The 18,497-nt window shown below is 46.4% G+C and overlaps 1 protein-coding gene across 4 annotated transcripts in view; it reads left to right on the top strand.

Moving 5' to 3' along the window:
* DEPDC1B (DEP domain containing 1B) overlaps positions 1-18,497 on the top strand; it is a 98,845-nt gene that overhangs the window by 21,376 nt on the left and 58,972 nt on the right. For all 4 annotated transcript variants that reach the window (XM_069749042.1, XM_069749035.1, XM_069749026.1 and 1 more), the window contains exons 2-3: positions 2,256-2,521; positions 5,922-6,057. In XM_069749042.1, coding sequence (XP_069605143.1) covers positions 2,256-2,521; positions 5,922-6,057 — 402 coding nt within the window. The remainder of the gene's footprint in view (positions 1-2,255; positions 2,522-5,921; positions 6,058-18,497) is intronic.

Genomic DNA, 18,497 nt, shown 5'->3' with positions numbered 1-18,497 from the left:
TTTTTTTCTCTACCAAAATGGCAGCGGTACCTACACAGTGTCATCTATCACTTTCCAATAGATGCTACTCCAATGCTGGTGCCATTTAGTGTAGCCTATTTTTTTTTTTCTCTAGCAAGATGGTGCCTGTGCATTATCATCTATCGGAACGCTATAAATGCTACTGCGCAGGCATGGCCATCGGCGGTGCTTTGATTACATTTGTTTTTTTTAAAGAAAACTGTGCCTAAATAAAATGAAAATATATGGTACATATTATCCACCATATCATGCTACTGCGCAGGCGCCTGCCTGATAAATATGATTTTTTTTTTCCCAAACCATATTATATTCAGTATGTAAATATGTAAAATAGGGGCGGGTCACTGAGGGATCAGTCACCTGTCATAAGCCCATAAGGATGAGTATTTAAGCAGAGCCCCGCCACAGAGCATGAGAATCTCATAAACTGAAAATAAAGATTAAACAACCACAAGATGGATTTCTTCAACCCAGGTATCATTTTAATCAGTATAAGGTCCGCAACCTGCTGACAGGTTCACTTTAAAGCGAAACAGTCACCAGGTTTAACCTACCGATGCTTCTCAAAAAATTAGAATATCATAAAAAAGTAAATTTATAACAGTTGTTGAATACTAAAAGTGAAACTCATATTATGTAGAGTTTTTACAAACAGAGTGATCTATTTCAAGTGTTAATTTCTGTTAATGTTGATGATTATGGCTTACAGCCAATGAAAACCCAAAAGTCATTAACTCAGTAAATTAGAATAAATGACAAAAACACCTGCAAAGGCTTCCTAAGCATTTAAAAAGGTCCTTAGTCTGTTTCAGTAGCTCCACAATCGTGGGGAAGACTGCTGACTTGACAGATGTCCAGAAGACAGTCATTGACACACTCCACAAGGAGGGTAAGCCACAAAAGGTTATTGCTAAAGAAGATGGCTGTTCAAAGTGCTGTATCCAAGTATATTAATGGAAAGTTGAGTGGAAGGAAAAAGTGTGGTAAAAAAGGTGCATAAGCAACTGGAAACAACTGCAGCCATGAAAGGATTAAGAAAAGGTCATTAAAAAATCTGGGGGGAGATTCACAAGGAGTGGAGTGCTGCTGGATTCATTGCTTCAAGAGCCACCACACACAGATGTATCCAGGACATTGGCTACAAGTGTTTTATTCCTTGTGTCAAGCCACTCATGACCAATAGACAACGCCAGAAGCATGTTACCTGGGCCAAGGAGAAAAAGAACTGGACTGTTGCTCAATTGTCCAAGGTTTTGTTTTCAGATGAAAGTAAATTTTGCATTTCATTTGGAAATCAAGGTCCTAGAGTCTGGAGGAAGAGTGGAGAGGCCACAATCCAAGCTGCTCGAGGTCTAGTGTGAAGTTTCCACAATCAGTGATGGTTTGTGGAGCCATGTCATCTGCTGGTGTAGGTCCACTGTGTTTTATCAAGACCAAAGTCCGCACAGCCGTCTACCAGGAAATTTTAGAGCACTTCATGCTTCCCTCTGCCAACAAGCTTTTTAGAGATAGAAATTTCATTCTCCAGCAGGAGACTTGGCCCCTGTCCACACTGCCAAAAGTACCAATACCTGGTTTAAAAACAACAGTATCACAGTGCTTGATTGGCCAGCAAACTCGCCTGACCTTAACCCCATAGAGAATCTATGGGATAATATTGTCAAGAGGAAGATGACACCAAACCCAACAATCCAGATGAGCTGAAGTCTGCTATCAAAGCAACCTGGGCTTCCATAACACCTCAGCAGTGCCATAGGCTGATCACCTCCATGCCACGCCACATTGATGCAATAGAAGCCCTGACCAAGTATTGAGTGCATTTACTGAACATACATTTCAGTAGACCAACATTTCAGATTTTAAAATAATTTTTCAAGCTGGTGTTATAAAGTATTCTAATTTACTGAGTATAATGACTTTTGGGTTTTCATTGGCTGTAAGCCATAATCATGAACATTAACAGAAATAAACACGTGAAATAGATCACTCTGTTTGTAATGACTCTATATGATATGAGTTTCACTTTTCGTATTGAAGAACTGAAATAAATTTACTTTTTGATGATATTCTAATTTTGTGAGAAGCACCTGTATATATTTTTATGGGTTTTTGAGGACCAGACAACTTTTTATATTACTTGATGAGATATCCACATAGAAAAGAAGTTATAATATATTGCATTATACCAATATTTCTTATCCTGTTAAGTTTCTATTCTTCTTTTGTTCTTGCAGTGGAATGAAACAATTGAACTTTTCCGCTCGGGAATGACCCAGAAGAAGCATCGCCTGCACTTTAAAACTTATGATCGGTGTTTCACTGCGACTGAAGCTGTGGATTGGTTGCATGAACTACTCCAGTGTAACCAAAATTTTGGTCCAGAAGTAACTCGAGGTCAGACAATCCAGCTATTAAAGAAGTTCTTGAAGAACCATGTAATTGAGGATGTGAAGGGAAGATGGGGTAAAGAAGACTTTGAGGATAGTAACAGCCTGTACAGGTAAACTCTGTGACTGTAAATGATGATCTGCATGGCTGGGTCTTTGTTGTTCAGGAGACCTGTTTCCCCCTTCCTCTCCGTAATTTCCAACCAAAGCCACTAATGAGAAGGAACAAAAACGTGGAACCATAAAATATAGAATTAGTCCTAAAATGCTAATTATCATCTGATTTTAAAATGTTTGGACTGCATCACATCACTTGACGCATACCTCCCAACCGTCCCGGATCCAGCGGGACTGTCCTGATTTTGAGTCAGCCCCGCGATCTTGGGCGGGACATTAGTTGTCCCGCACTGGTTGGGAGGTGTGCTGCAATATCACCCGGTCGGCTCCCTGAGTCCCTGCACCCGCAGAGCAGCACACCACATATTGGCTGCTCTGTGCGCACAGGAGCTGTGATGAGGTCACAGGATGGGAGGAGTCAGGGGTCACATGATCGGGAGGACCTCTGTGTACAGGACCCTGCTGGTTGCCATGGTGCCGGACGAGGGTAAGCGTAAGTTTGAGGTCAGGAGGTGTTTACAGTGTGGATGTAGCAGAGCCGTGTGTGTACGAGGTGTATGGAGCAGAGTTGTGTGTGTAAGACGTGTACGGAGCGGAGCTGTGTGTGTACGAGGTATACGGAGCACAGCCGCATGTGTACGAGGTGTGCGGATCGGAGCAGAGTGTGAAAGGTGTATGGAGCAGAGTCGTGTGTGTACGGAGCGGAGCCACGTGTGTACGAGGTGTGCGGTGCAGAGCCATGCGTGTACAAGGTATACGGAGCGGAGCAGCGTGTGCAATGTGTATGGAGCGGAGCGGTGTGTGTACGAGGTGTACGGAGTAGTGCCGTGTGTGTACGAGATGTATGGAGAGGAACCGTGTGTGTATGAGGTGTACGGAGCGGAGCCGTGTGTGCAAGGTATACGGAGCAGAGCAGCGTGTGCAATGTGTATGGAGCGGAGCGGTGTGTGTACGAGGTGTACGGAGTAGTGCCGTGTGTGTACGAGATGTATGGAGAGGAGCCGTGTGTGTATGAGGTGTACGGAGCGGAGCCATGTGTGTGCAAGGTATACGGAGCGGAGCAGCGTTTGCAATGTGTATGGAGCGGAGCCGCGTGTGTACGAGGTGTACGGAGCGGAGCTGCGTGTGTACGAGGTGTACGGGGAGGAGCCACGTGTGTACGAGGTGTACGGGGAGGAGCCACGTGTGTACGAGGTGTACGGGGAGGAGCCGCGTGTGTACGAGGTGTATGGGGAGGAGCCGCGTGTGTACGAGGTGAACGGAGCGGAGCCGCGTGTGTACGAGGTGTACGGAGCAGACGCTGGCTGAGTCGGATCGGAGCAGATATTGCTCCTCGCTCTGACACTGACTGGCACAGGAGACACGGATAGGTCTTTATCAGTGGCGTATCAGGTGCAGCTGGATGACACCATTCAGCGTCGTGGAAGTGGAAGCTACCGGCTGCTGCGAGGGTGCGCGGTGAAAGGTGCGTGTGTGTAGTGATGGAGAAGGCAATGATGGGGGTGGTGGTAACCATGTGTGGCCATTATACTGTACCCAGCATTGTGTGGGGCCATTATACTTTACCCAGCATCGTGTGGTGCCATTATACTGTATGGACCATCACGTGGGGCAAGTATACTGTACGCAGCATCATGTGGGGCCATTATACAGTATGGAGCATAATGTGGCCATTATACAGTATGGAGCATCATGTGTGGCCATTATACAGTACGCAGCATCATGTGTGGCCATTATACAGTACGAAGCATCATGTGGGGCTATTATACAGTATGGAGCATAATGTGGCCATTATACAGTATGGAGCATCATGTGTGGCCATTATACAGTATGGAGCATCACGTGGGGCCAGTACACTGTACGCAGCATCATTTGGGGCCATTATACAGTATGGAGCATCATGTGTGGCCATTATACAGTACGAAGCATCATGTGGGGCTATTATACAGTATGGAGCATAATGTGGCCATTATATAGTATGGAGCATCATGTGTGGCCATTATACAGTATGGAGCATCACGTGGGGCCAGTACACTGTATGCAGCATCATTTGGGGCCATTATACAGTACGAAGCATCGTGTGGGGCTATTTTACAGTATGGAGCATAATGTGTGGCCATTATACAGTACGAAGCATCATGTGGGGCTATTATACAGTATGGAGCATCATGTGTGGCCATTATACAGTACGAAGCATCATGTGGGGCTATTATACAGTATGGAGCATAATGGGGCCATTATATAGTATGGAGTATCATTTGGGGCCATTATACAGTATGGAGCATCATGTGTGGCCATTATACAGTATGCAACATCATGTGGGCCCATTATACTGTATGGAGCATCACGTGGGGCCAGTACACTGTACGCAGCATCATTTGGGGCTGTAGATAAGCTCCTGATGGCGGTGGCCGCAGCTTATACTCGAATTTTGGGGGTGACAGGTTCCCTTTTAAGTCTCATAAAAGTGAAAGGAGAAACATGCAAATATATGTTGCTTCCTCTCTATTTATTCTCTGCCTGGATGCAGCAACGTAAGAGAAGTCAATAAATTCCTATTCTCGACATAGCTTAGCCAAATTTTTTCAGGTGCATTGAGGATCTGCCATAAATATCTGTGATAAGCATACTCCCTCCTCTAAAGTGAGAATTGGTGTAGTTTTACAGTGCTTTTCTGAGACAAGGCACATGTGATACCGTCCCTTACACCCGACTGTCCTCCAATCCATGGCCCCAGCAGAAAGTGGATGAGATCACTGGAGGTGCTTGTACCGCAGCCATGAGAGTTAGAACCATTGAATGGGTTGGCAGCTTTATCTTTTATTTTAACAAAAGTACTGAGGAAATGACTTTGTGTCGCCTACTAATATAGAAGTATTGCAGGTTCTCCTCCTAATCTTATTAGTACCACTTCCTGACTCACTGCACAGATCCTATGTACACAATATGGCCGCCTATGGAGGAAGAACATGTGACCAGACCTGTCCATCAGCCTCCTCCAATAGAAGAATGGAGGAGGCTGATGGACAGGTCTGGTCACATGATCCTCTGTTAGTTGCCATGTTGAGGACAGGAGAACTGTATGTGACAAAAACTGCACTAATAATCTACTAATCTATTAGAAATTGCCATAAAATCATGTCCCCAATCACATTTGCTAAGATAAAGTGGCCAAACCCTTTAATTATACATTCTGTTATAACCTCGTTAAGCCTTTATTTCAAGAGAGGGCACTGGTTAGACCTCCCCGGGCGCGGTTTAATTGAATATCTCTTTGATATTGTACGCTTGTTTTATGTATTAGTTTGACAGTCGCTTTGACATCACAATTGTTGTAACTTTATTGTTCATCTCTTGATTATTTGTTTCTTTTTTATAATTTAAATTTAACTCCAGGTTTCCGCCAACATCCCCTCTTAAACCATATCCCAAAAGACCTCAGCTAAGAGCGGACCCTCTCCCATTCCCTCGCTGGTCTGACGAAGAGTCTGTGACGTCACACACTTATATTCCTGTGAAACCTCTTGTAATGGTTTGTATTATTTTTTTTTTTACCATGGTATTGTTTTTTGCGTGAGCCATATGTGAATAATTGTGGTATAGCGGCAAATTTCACTACTATCGATAGTCAGTGCATTACAGGGAGAGACTAATACTTGGGCAGCCACAGCTGGGGGAATCTATCAGTCAGGACATTCGGGTGCTCTGGAGTGGGGAATGCCTCTTGACCTCCGATAATATAATTCATTATATGATGGGAATAACCTATTATAAAGGCATCTCCCTTCCCTTAGTCCCTTAAGGGGCAAATATTTTGTGCTCTCCTCATGTCTCTGCACCATGTTATGTGTTTCTTAATTTTCAGAATGTTTTGTAAGATGCCGCCTGCTGCACTTCCATCTGCACAGCTGATGTCCTATTATGCTGATTTATTCATTCCTCAGTGAGATAAGGGAAAATGTTAATCAAAGACATTTCCTCTCCTTCCACGTATCAGCACTTCAGTTTTCAAGCACAAGACAAATTGCTCTTGTATGAAGTTGATTTTGTGGCTTACATACTGGATGCCGCAGCAATCGTAGAAAGGCAGCCATGTCAATCATTAGGGCAGGTTCACATGACTGTATTTTCAATCCGAGTGCTGTCCGTTAAAAACAAAAACAAACGGACAGCGCTTGGATAAATGTTATTCAATGGAACAGTGCAGATAAGCGGCTTTTTTTTTTTAAACTGACTGATTCCGGGCAGGGAAATAAAATCGCAGCGTGCACTAGTTTCTTCATGCGTTGCATGAGACTTGCCCATTCAAATCTGTGTGCACCCCCTTTTCCCGAGCCAGTATGTCACTCTCCACAAGGAGAAGCGTTATCCCTTAGGCTGCTGTCACACTGGCAGTATTTGTTCAGTATTTTACATCAGTATTTGTAGCCAAAATCAGGAGTGGAATAATTACAGGAAAAGTATAATAGAAACATATGCACCACTTCTGCATTTATCACCCACTCCTGGTTTTGGCTTAAAAATACTGATGTAAAATACTGACCAAATACTGCTAGTGTGATGGCAGCCTTAGACCTCAGTCCAGAGCTTCTCAAGTAGCCAAATCATATCTCATACTTTGCACTGATGAGGGGCAATACCCCCGAAACACAGTCTGCAAACTGAGATTCTGATTTGGCTTTTATCCCAAGTCCGATTTCAAGGCCCGTTAAAGGGTCGATAATGACTTGTAGGATCGCTGCTTCAATCAGGTGGCGCTATAGAGTTCAAGTCCTCTTCCTCTCTGATGAGATAATTTGCACAAAAAATATAAGGGTCAACCATATCTTATTCCTGTGGTACATGTGGTTTGCTTCCTGAAGAAGTGATTGGAACTTCGAAACGCGTAGAATAAACCACAATCTTTTTCATTAATTTACATCTGGATTGACGTCTTCATATACATATCCACAGAAATTCCTTTGATATAAAATTTATTGATTTTAAAATAAGCTTTGTTCGGTGGAAAACCCCTTTAAGATGATGACTCCAGGTACTAGAAGGAGTAAATCGTCTCTCGTACAATGAAATATTACACGTATTAAAGAGGTTTACAGTAAGTGACAGAAGTCTAATTCTCTTCGGATAGGTCACGAACATTGGAAAAATTGTTCCAGTTTTTTTAGTATGGGGGCAAAGCATGTCATATGTTTTTTATTTTCGTGTCACAACACAGTGCTTTAACACCTTCATGTCATGTGCCGTACATCTACGGCGCATGTTGGGTCACCCCCTTTTGATGTGGGCTCCGGCGTTGAGAAATTTTATAGCAAATTGTAATGTTTATGTTATGTTAATTTCCCTAACCGAGCCTCCATCCTTGCTCATCTGTGATGTCACACTTTAGCTCCGCCCACCTCGCGCGCCGTATCCCAGCGTCGCTCACAGCCGGAGCACGCGGACTACAGGTGCCTCCCGTGTACTAGTTTTTATAAAGTACAATATGTCACGAAAAAAAAGTCTCAGAATCACTGGGATCTGTTGAGGTCCCAGAGTTATTACAACATAAAGTGACGCTTGCCAAATTGTCAAATGTTTTTGTAAATTATAATTTAAGTATACTAAAATGTATTTATTTTTATAATAAAAAATTGGAAATTTCAGTGTAATTTATGAAGGAAGCAAGAAGTGACACAAATTAAGTACTCAGATACACTCTGTATTAGACATGAAGGAGGGCCTCATACACATTCTGTTCAAATTGTCATGTATTGTTACTCCTAGACTCAGAAAGGCTATGCACACAGTCCGCCAAAAATTACAAGCAGGGTCATCCATATACCGTATATACTCGAGTATAAGCCGAGATTTTCAGCCCAAAATTTTGGGCTGAAAGTGCCCCTCTCGGCTTATACTCGAGTCAAGGTGGGTGGCAGGGTCGGCGGGTGAGGGGGTGAGGGCGCTGAGGCATACTTACCTAGTCCCAGCGATCCTCGCGCTGTCCCTGCCGTCCCACGGTCTTCTGTGCTGCAGCTTCTTCCCCTCTTCAGCAGTCACGTGGGACCGCTCATTACAGAAATGAATAAGCGGCTCCACCTCCCATAGGGGCGGAGCCGCTTATTCATTTCTCTAATCAGCGGTGCCGGTGACCGCTGATAGAGAAAGAAGCTGCGGCACCGAAGACCAGGCAGAGGGACAGCGCGAGGATCGCCAGGACTAGGTAAGTATAGCATATTCACCTGTCCTCGTTCCAGCCGCCGAGCGTCGCTCCATCTTCCCGGCCGGCGCCTCCATCTTCCCGGCGTCTGCGCTCTGACTGTTCAGGCAGAGGGCGCGATGACGCATACAGTGTGCGCGGCGCCCTCTGCCTGATCAGTCAGAGCAGAGACGCCGGGAAGATGGAGGCGCTGGAACGAGACGCCGGGAGCTGCAATCAAGGGAGGTGAGTATGTGGTTTTTTTTATTGCAGCAGCGGCGGCGGCAGAGATTTATGTGGAGCATCTATGGGGCACAGTGAACGGTGCAGAGCACCGTATATGGCACAGCTATGGGGCACAATGAACGGTGCAGAGCACCGTATATGGGCACAGCTATCGGGCACAATAAACGGTGCAGAGCACCGTATATGGCACATCTATGGGGCACAGTGAACGGTGCAGGGCACCGTATATGGCACATCTATGGGGCACAGTGAACGGTGCAGAGCACCGTATATGGCACATCTATGGGGCACAGTGAACGGTGCGGAGCACTGTATATGGCACATCTATGGGGCACAGTGAACGGTGCAGAGCACCGTATATGGCACATCTATGGGGCACAGTGAACGGTGCAGAGCACCGTATATGGCACATCTATGGGGCACAGTGAACGGTGCAGAGCACCGTATATGGCACAGCTATGGGGCACAGTGAACGGTGCAGAGCACCGTATATGGCACATCTATGGGGCACAGTGAACGGTGCAGGGCACCGTATATGGCACATCTATGGGGCACAGTGAACGGTGCAGAGCACCGTATATGGCACATCTATGGGGCACAGTGAACGGTGCAGAGCACCGTATATGGCACATCTATGGGGCACAGTGAACGGTGCGGAGCACTGTATATGGCACATCTATGGGGCACAGTGAACGGTGCAGAGCACCGTATATGGCACATCTATGGGGCACAGTGAACGGTGCGGAGCACTGTATATGGCACATCTATGGGGCACAATGAACGGTGCAGAGCACCGTATATGGCACATCTATGGGGCACAGTGAACGGTGCAGAGCACCGTATATGGCACATCTATGGGGCACAGTGAACGGTGCAGAGCACCGTATATGGCACATCTATGGGGCACAATGAACGGTGCAGAGCACCGTATATGGCACAGCTATGGGGAAATATGAACGGTGCAGAGCACTGTATGGCACAGCTATGGGGAAATAATGATCTATTTTTATTTTTGAAATTCACCGGTAAATGCTGCATTTCCACCCTAGGCTTATACTCGAGTCAATAAGTTTTCCCAGTTTTTTGTGGCAAAATTAGGGGGGTCGGCTTAGGGTATGTTCACACGTTCAGGATTTCCATCCTTTTTTTTTCCTGACTGTTTTTTAAAAAACTGCAGCTCTTGGCAGAAAACGCAGGTCCTTTTTTTGGTCCTTTTTTGGTCCGTTTTTGATGCGTTTTTTGATGCGTTTTTTGATGCGTTTTTTTTATGCAGTTTTCTAGCCAGAGTCTGTGTGTTTTCTAGGAATTTTTTTAGGGTTAAAATGGCTGAAAATACCCTAACCCTACCCCTAACCCTAACCCTACCCCTAACCCTACCCCTAACCCTACCCCTACCCCTACCCCTAACCCTACCCCTAACCCTACCCCTAACCCTAACCCTACCCCTAACCCTACCCCTAACCCTAACCCTAACCCTACCCCTAACCCTAACCCTACCCCTAACCCTACCCCTAACCCTAACCCTACCCCTAACCCTAACCCTAACCCTACCCCTAACCCTATTCTAACCTTAGTGAAAAAAAAAAAAAATTCTTTATTTTTTTTATTGTCCCTACCTATGGGGGTGACAAAGGGGGGGGGTGTCATTTACTATTTTTTTATTTTGATCACTGAGATTGAGGTTATATCTCAGTGATCAAAATGCACTTTGGAACGAATCTGCCGGCCGGCAGATTCGGCGGGCGCACTGCGCATGCGCCCGCCATTTTGCAAGATGGCGGCGCCCAGGGAGAAGACGGCCGGACGGACACCGGGACGCCGGGTGAGTATAAGGGGGGGAGATTAGGGCACGGGGGGGGCATCAGAGCACTGGGGGGGGGCATCGGAGCACTGGGGGGGGGGCATCGGAGCACGGGGGGGCGGGATCGGAACACGGGGGGGGCAGCCACACTCCGCCCACGCACTTCCGCCCGCTCCCCGCACTTCCTGCTGCAGCGGTTCTGCACATCAAACCGCAGTAAAACCCGCAGATATATTTTTGATCTGCGGGTTTTACTGCGGTTTGGACCTCACAATGGAGGTCTATGGGTGCAGAACCGCTGCGGCTCCGGAAAAAGAATTGACATGCTCCTTCTTTTTTCCGGGAGCTATTCAGCGCGTCTTTTTTTTTACAATTTCCGGACCATGTGCACAGTGTGTCCTGTTTTCCATAGGGTACAGTGTACTGTACCCTGCATGGAAAACAGCTGCGGAACCGCAGCGTCAAAACCGCCGCGGTTCCGCGGTAAAAAACGCACTGTGTGAACATGGCCTTATACTCGGGTCATCTTATACTCGAGTATATACGGTACATCCATTCAATGCACCAACTGTAGAACCTCATTCAAATATTGTCAACAAAGGGTAGTTGTTGGTACTCCTACACTCATAAGAGCTCTGCACACAGTGCAAAGCCTGACAAAAGTTAAAAGCGGAGTCATCCATACACCCTTCAAGGCATCAATTGTGGTGCCTCATAAAAAAAAAAGTATAGTTGTGGCATTACTACACTCATAAATACTTTGCATGCAATGCAGGAAAAGTTGATAAGGAGGGTAATACAGTCATCCATATACCCTAGAAGGCAACAATTGGATGGCCTAATTCAAATATTGAAGATTAACCCCTTCATGACCCAGCCTATTTTGACCTTAAAGACCTTGCCGTTTTTTGCAATTCTGACCAGTGTCCCTTTATGAGGCAATAACTCAGGAACGCTTCAACGGATCCTAGCGGTTCTGAGATTGTTTTTTCGTGACATATTGGGCTTCATGTTAGTGGTAAAATTAGGTCAATAAATTCTGTGTTTATTTGTGATAAAAACGGAAATTTGGCGAAAATTTTGAAAATTTCGCAATTTTCACATTTTGAATTTTTATTCTGTTAAACCAGAGAGTTATGTGACACAAAATAGTTAATAAATAACATTTCCCACACGTCTACTTTACATCAGCACAATTTTGGAAACAAAATTTTTTTTTTGCTAGGAAGTTATAAGGGTTAAAATTTGACCAGCGATTTCTCATTTTTACAACAAAATTTACAAAACCATTTTTTTTAGGGACCGCAACACATTTGAAGTCAGTTTGAGGGGTCTATATGGCTGAAAATACCCAAAAGTGACACCATTCTAAAAAATGCACCCCTCAAGGTGCACAAAACCACATTCAAGAAGTTTATTAACCCTTCAGGTACTTCACAGCAGCAGAAGCAACAAGGAAGGAAAAAATGAACATTTAACTTTTTAGTCACAAAAATTATCTTTTAGCAACAATTTTTTTATTTTCCCAATGGTAAAAGGAGAAACTGAACCACGAAAGTTGTTGTCCAATTTGTCCTGAGTACGCTAATACCTCATATGTAGGGGTAAACCACTGTTTGGGCGCACGGCAGGGCTTGGAAGGGAAGGAGCGCCATTTGACTTTTTGAATGAAAAATTGGCTCCACTCTTTAGTGGACACCATGTCACGTTTGGAGAGCCCCCGTGTGCCTAAAGATTGGAGCTCCCACACAAGTGACCCCATGTTGGAAACTAGACGCCCCAAGGAACTTATCTAGATGCATATTGAGCACTTTAAACCCCCAGGTGCTTCACAGAAGTTTATAACGCAGAGCCATGAAAATAAAAAATAATTTTTCTTTCCCCAAAATGATTTTTTAGCCTGGAATTTCCTATTTTGTCAAGGGTAATAGGAGAAATTGGACCCCAAATGTTGTTGTCCAGTTTGTCCTGAGTACGCTGATACCCCATATGTGGGGGTAAACCACTGTTTGGGCGCACGGCAGGGCTCGGAAGGGAAGGCACGCCATTTGGCTTTTTAAATGGAAAATTAGCTCCAATCATTAGCGGACACCATGTCATGTTTGGAGAGCCCCTGTGTGCCTAAACATTGGAGATCCCGCACAAATGACCCAATTTTGGAAACTAGACCCCCAAATGAACTAACCTAGATGTGTGGTGAGGACTTTGAACCCCCAAGTGCTTCACAGAAGTTTATAACGCAGAGCCATGAAAATAAAAAATAAAAAATTATTTTCTCAAACATGATCTTTTAGCCTGCAATTTTTTATTTTCCCAAGGGTAAGAGGAGAAATTGGACCCCAAAAGTTGTTGTCCAGTTTCTCCTGAGTATGCTGATACCCCATGTGTGTGGGTAAACCACTGTTTGGGCACACGTCGGGGCTCAGAAGGGAAGTAGTGACTTTTGAAATGCAGACTTTGATGGAATGGTCTGCGGGCGTCACGTTGCGTTTGCAGAGCCCCTGGTGTGCCTAAACAGTAGAAACCCCCCACAAGTGACCCCATTTTAGAAACTAGACCCCCCAAGGAACTTATCTAGTTATGTGGTGCGCACTTTGAACCCCCAAGTGCTTCACAGACGTTTACAAGGCATAGCCGTGAAAATAAAAAATCATTTTTCTTTCATCAAAAATGAGGTTTTAGCAAGCATTTTTTTATTTTCACAAGGGTAACAGGAGAAATTGGACCCCAGTAATTGTTGCACAGTTTGTCCTGAGTACGCTGGTACCCCATATGTGGGGGTAAACCACTGTTTGGGCACACGTCGGGGCTCGGAAGTGAGGGAGCACCATTTGACTTTTTGAATACAAGATTGGCTGGAATCAATGGTGGCGCCATGTTGCGTTTGGAGACCCCTAATGTGCCTAAACAGTGGAAACCCCTCAATTCTACCTCCAACACTAACCCCCCCACACCCCTAACCCTAATCCCAACTGCAGCCATAACCCTAACCACAACCCTAATCACAACCCTAATTCCAACCCTAACCCTAAGGCTATGTGCCCACGTTGCGGATTCGTGTGAGATTTTTCAGCATCATTTTTGAAAAATCCGCGGGTAAAACAGGAGTAAAACGCTGCGGAATCCGCACAAAGAATTGATATGCTGCGGAAAATACAACGCAGCGTTTCCGCGCGTTATTTTCCGCACCATGGGCACAGCGGATTTGGTTTTCCATAGGTTTACATGGTACTGTAAACCTGATGGAACACTGCTGCGAATCCGCAGCGGCCAATCCGCTGCGGATCCGCAGCCAAATCCACACCGTGTGCACATAGCCTAATTCTAAAGGTATGTGCACACGCTGCGGAAAATGCTGCGGATCCGCAGCAGTTTCCCATGAGTTTACAGTTCAATGTAAACCTATGGGAAACAAAAATCGCTGTACACATGCTGCAGAAAAACTGCACGGAAATGCAGGGGTTTACATTCCGCAGCATGTCACTTGTTTCTTCGGATTCCGCAGCGGTTTTACAACTGCTCCAATAGAAAATCGCAGTTGTAAAACCACAGTGAAATGCGCAGAAAAACCGCGTTAAATCCGCAGCGGTTTAGCACTGCGGATTTATCAAATCCGCAGCAGAGAAATCCGCAGAGGAACAGAATGCGTGTGCACATACCGAAACCCTAGCCCTAGCCCTAACCCTAACCCTAACCCTATTCTAACCTTAGTGGGAAAAAAAAAAAATTCTTTATTTTTTTATTGTCCCTACCTATGGGGGTGGCAAAGAGGGGGGGGTCATTTATTAGTTTTTTTATTTTGATCACTGTGATAGGTTATATCTCAGTGATCAAAATGCACTACTTTGGAACGAATCTGCCGGCCGGCAGATTCGGCGGGCGCACTGCGCATGCGCCCGCCATTTTGGAAGATGGCGGCGCCCAGGGAGAAGACGGACGGAGTCCGGCAGGATCGGTAAGTATGATGGGGTTGGGGGGGGGGGGAGATCGGAGCATGGGTGGGTGGATCGGAGCGCGGGGGGGGTGGAACAAAGCACGGGGTGGTGGAACGGAGCACGGGGGGGGGTGGATGATGCACGGGGGGTGGATCGGAGCGCGGGGGGGGTGGAACAAAGCACGGGGGTGGTGGAACGGAGCACGGGGGGGTGGAACAGAGCACGGGGGGGGTGGATGATGCACGGGGGGTGGATCGGAGTGCAGGGGGGTGGGATTGGAGCACGGGGGGGGTGATTGGAGCACGGGGGGAGCGGACAAGACCACGGGGGGAGCGGAGGACAGGACGGAGGGGAGCCGGAGCAGTGTACCGGACAGATCGGAGGGCTGGGGGTGCGATCGGTGGGGTGGGGTGGGGGCACATTAGTGTTTCCAGCCATGGCCGATGATATTGCAGCATCGGCCATGGCTGGATTGCAATATTTCACCAGTTTTAATAGGTGAAATATTACAAATCGCTCTGATTGGCAGTTTCACTTTCAACAGCCAATCAGAGCGATCGTAGCCACGGGGGGGTGGGGGGGTGAAGCCACCCCCCCCCGGGCTGTACTACCACTCCCCCTGTCCCTGCAGATCGGGTGAAATGGGAGTTAACCCTTTCACCCGATCTGCAGGGACGCGATCTTTCCATGACGCCACATAGGCGTCATGGGTCGGATTGGCACCGACTTTCATGACGCCTACGTGGCGTCATGGGTCGGGAAGGGGTTAAAAACACTTTGTACTGCTGTCATTTGGTGGTGTGGAAAAGTGTGGGCTAATCCAGGCTTTATTCATTTTTATCAGAGTGAGACACTGAAAACCCACTCAGAGAAGACGCTAGTGGCAGGGCAGCACAACACCTCCAAAGGATAGAGGGACAGCTCATGCCAGGTGTCCAGCTTTGAGACCCAATAGTTGAAGGTCGAAGATGAATGAGGGAGTACTCTAGTTTGGTGAGTCAGGTATTGTTCGATCATCTTTGAAAACTTTACCCGCCTTGTCAAAAATACCTGGTCATCAGGGCATGGACGCTGGGAGGGTGTCATGAAATTGGCCCATTCCTTTGTCAGTGTACCCCTTCCTCTGATGTATGTCCCTCACTTCTCCCTGTTGGTTGGACCAGAGGAAGCTTGCCCCTTCCGCTAGCGTTGTCTGATGGGAATTTTTTCAACATATTTTCCGCAATGGCCTTCTGGTATAGCACCATTTTAATAGACCTTTCCTCCTCAGGGAGGAGATTTGCAAAGTTCTTCTTGTAGTGTGGGTCTAGCAGTGTGAACAACCAGTACTTTTTTTTTTTTTATAAGCTAAATATAACGCGAGTGTTACAGGAAAGGCAGCAGTACATAAAGTCTGCCATATGTGCCAAGATCCCTACAGTCAACACTTGCCTGTCTCCACCATGATGATGACTCTCCTCCTCGTCTGCCTCAGCCTCCACCTCATTGTTACCCAATCCACGCTGAAGAAATGAGATGAGGATTGGGAAATGCCTAGCATAGGGGAAGAGGGGGGTGGTGTCACCAATCGTGGACCCCGACATTTGGCCCACCAAGTCGGTAAATGACATCTGCCTGATAATGCTGGTGGTGGTTAGTGTCATGATCCAGTTCTGAGTTTTTGTTCAGCTGTCTTATCTCTGGACTGGTCATGTGAGAGTTAATTCCCCTCTCATCATCTTCCTCCCTTAACAAAATTTGTTGTTCCCCCACCGTCATCTTATGGCTGTTTCTGCTCTAAGTTTTGTGCATTACTAAACAGCATCTCCTCCTGTCCTTGTTGGAACACTCAGGGTGAGAGGCCACAATCAAGAAGTGATGTTGTAAAGAGCTTCTTAGAGTGTTCTACTATTGGATCACTGGTTCACTGGTCTCCTGGGACTCAACATGGTGTGAGGAAGGAGGATCAGGGTGAGAATTAAGTGATCCAAGCTGTTGGTTATTGAGACTGGACTGTGTGGAAAACTGGATGGTGCTGGCAAGCATTCTGCTAAACTAATAATAATAATAATAATCTTTATTTTTATATAGCGCTAACATATTCCGCAGCGCTTTACAGTTTGCACACATTATCATCACTGATGATATTAGATTGAGGATTCCCTCTGCTAAGTTGGGTCCCAAGTTTATTGGCCCTTATGACATTTTGGAGGTGGTTAATCCTGTATCCTTCCGTCTGTGCTTGCCTCCGTTGTTGCGGATCCCCAATGTATTCCATAAGGCGCTTCTGAAGCCATCTGTTATGAAAGGCAATTCAGTACTACAATGGAAATAGCGGTCAGAGCACATACAGTGATCTGACAATAACCCAAAATCATAGAACGAGCTCTGAGACGTGGGAACTCTGCAGACCGCAATCCCTAATCCTTTCCAGACAACACTAGAGGCAGCCGTGGATTGCACCTAACTCTGCCTATGCAACTTGGCACAGCCTGAGAAACTAACTAGCCTGAAGATAGAAAATAAGCCTACCTTGCCTCAGAGAAATACCCCAAAGGAAAAGGCAGCCCCCCACATATAATGACTGTGAGTTAAGATGAAAAGACAAACGTAGAGATGAAATAGATTCAGCAAAGTGAGGCCCGACTTTCTTAACAGATCGAGGATAGAAAAGGTAACTTTGCGGTCTACACAAAACCCTAAAGAAAACCACGCAAAGGGGGCAAAAAGACCCTCCGTACCGAGCTAACGGCACGGAGGTACACCCTTTGCGTCCCAGAGCTTCCAGCAAAAAAAGAGACAAGCTGGACAGAAAAAATAGCAAACAAATAGCAAAGAAGAACTTAGCTATGCAGAGCAGCAGGCCACAGGAATGATCCAGGGAAAAGCAAGTCCAACACTGGAACATTGCCAGGAAGCCAGGATCAAAGCATTAGGTGGAGTTAAGTAGAGAAGCACCTAACGACCTCACCAGATCACCTGAGGGAGGAAACTCAGAAGCCGCAGTACCACTTCCCTCCACCAACAGAAGCTCACAGAGAGAATCAGCCGAAGTGCCACTTGTGACCACAGGAGGGAGCTCTGCCACAGAATTCACAACACCATCAGTGCCTTCCTCAGGTGAGTCTCCCGCGCACCCTCCACCTGTTGTGGTTGATGGCCAGACCAAGTATGAGGTGGAAGGGGTGGTGGATTCTCGCATGCTCCGCCGTTCACTACAGTACAGTACATATTCCGCAGCGCTTTACAGTTTGCACACATTATCATCACTGTCCCCGTTGGGGCTCACAATCTATATTCCCTATCAGTATGTCTTTGGAATGTGGGAGGAAACCGGAGTACCCGGAGGAAACCCACACAAACACGGAGAGAACATACAAACTCTTTGCAGATGTTGTCCTTGGTGGGATTTGAACCCAGTACTCCAGCGCGGCAACACTGCAGTGCTAACCACTGCGCCACCTTGCTGCCCACACGTGCTGCCCATTCTACAACTACTAGGACAACCCCTTCTTAAACTAAATGTTCGGCTACGATAAAATAATAGTCTATGCTTTCCTTCCGTGCTGGCGCTGTTCCTGCGGTGTCGGCACTCGCTCTCCCGGGGCTTTTATGCGGTGGAATGACACGTGACGTTGCAGCCTATTCAGTGCTGGCGTCACTGTCTCTGCCTTTGGACAAACTGAACATGAAGAGAAAGCTAGGGATCAGTTGCAGCCTGGACTTCCTCTTCATGTTCAGTTTGTCCGAAGGCTGAGACAGTGACGTCAGCACTGATTGGGCAGTGGGAATCACATGTCATTCCACCGCAATCACATCCCTGGGAGCGCGAGTGC

This window comes from Ranitomeya imitator, chromosome 1, assembly GCF_032444005.1.
Source record: "Ranitomeya imitator isolate aRanImi1 chromosome 1, aRanImi1.pri, whole genome shotgun sequence".
NCBI lineage: Eukaryota > Metazoa > Chordata > Amphibia > Anura > Dendrobatidae > Ranitomeya > Ranitomeya imitator.
The sequence above is the reverse complement of the archived record's forward strand: the minus strand, read 5'-3'. Positions and strand labels throughout refer to the sequence as shown.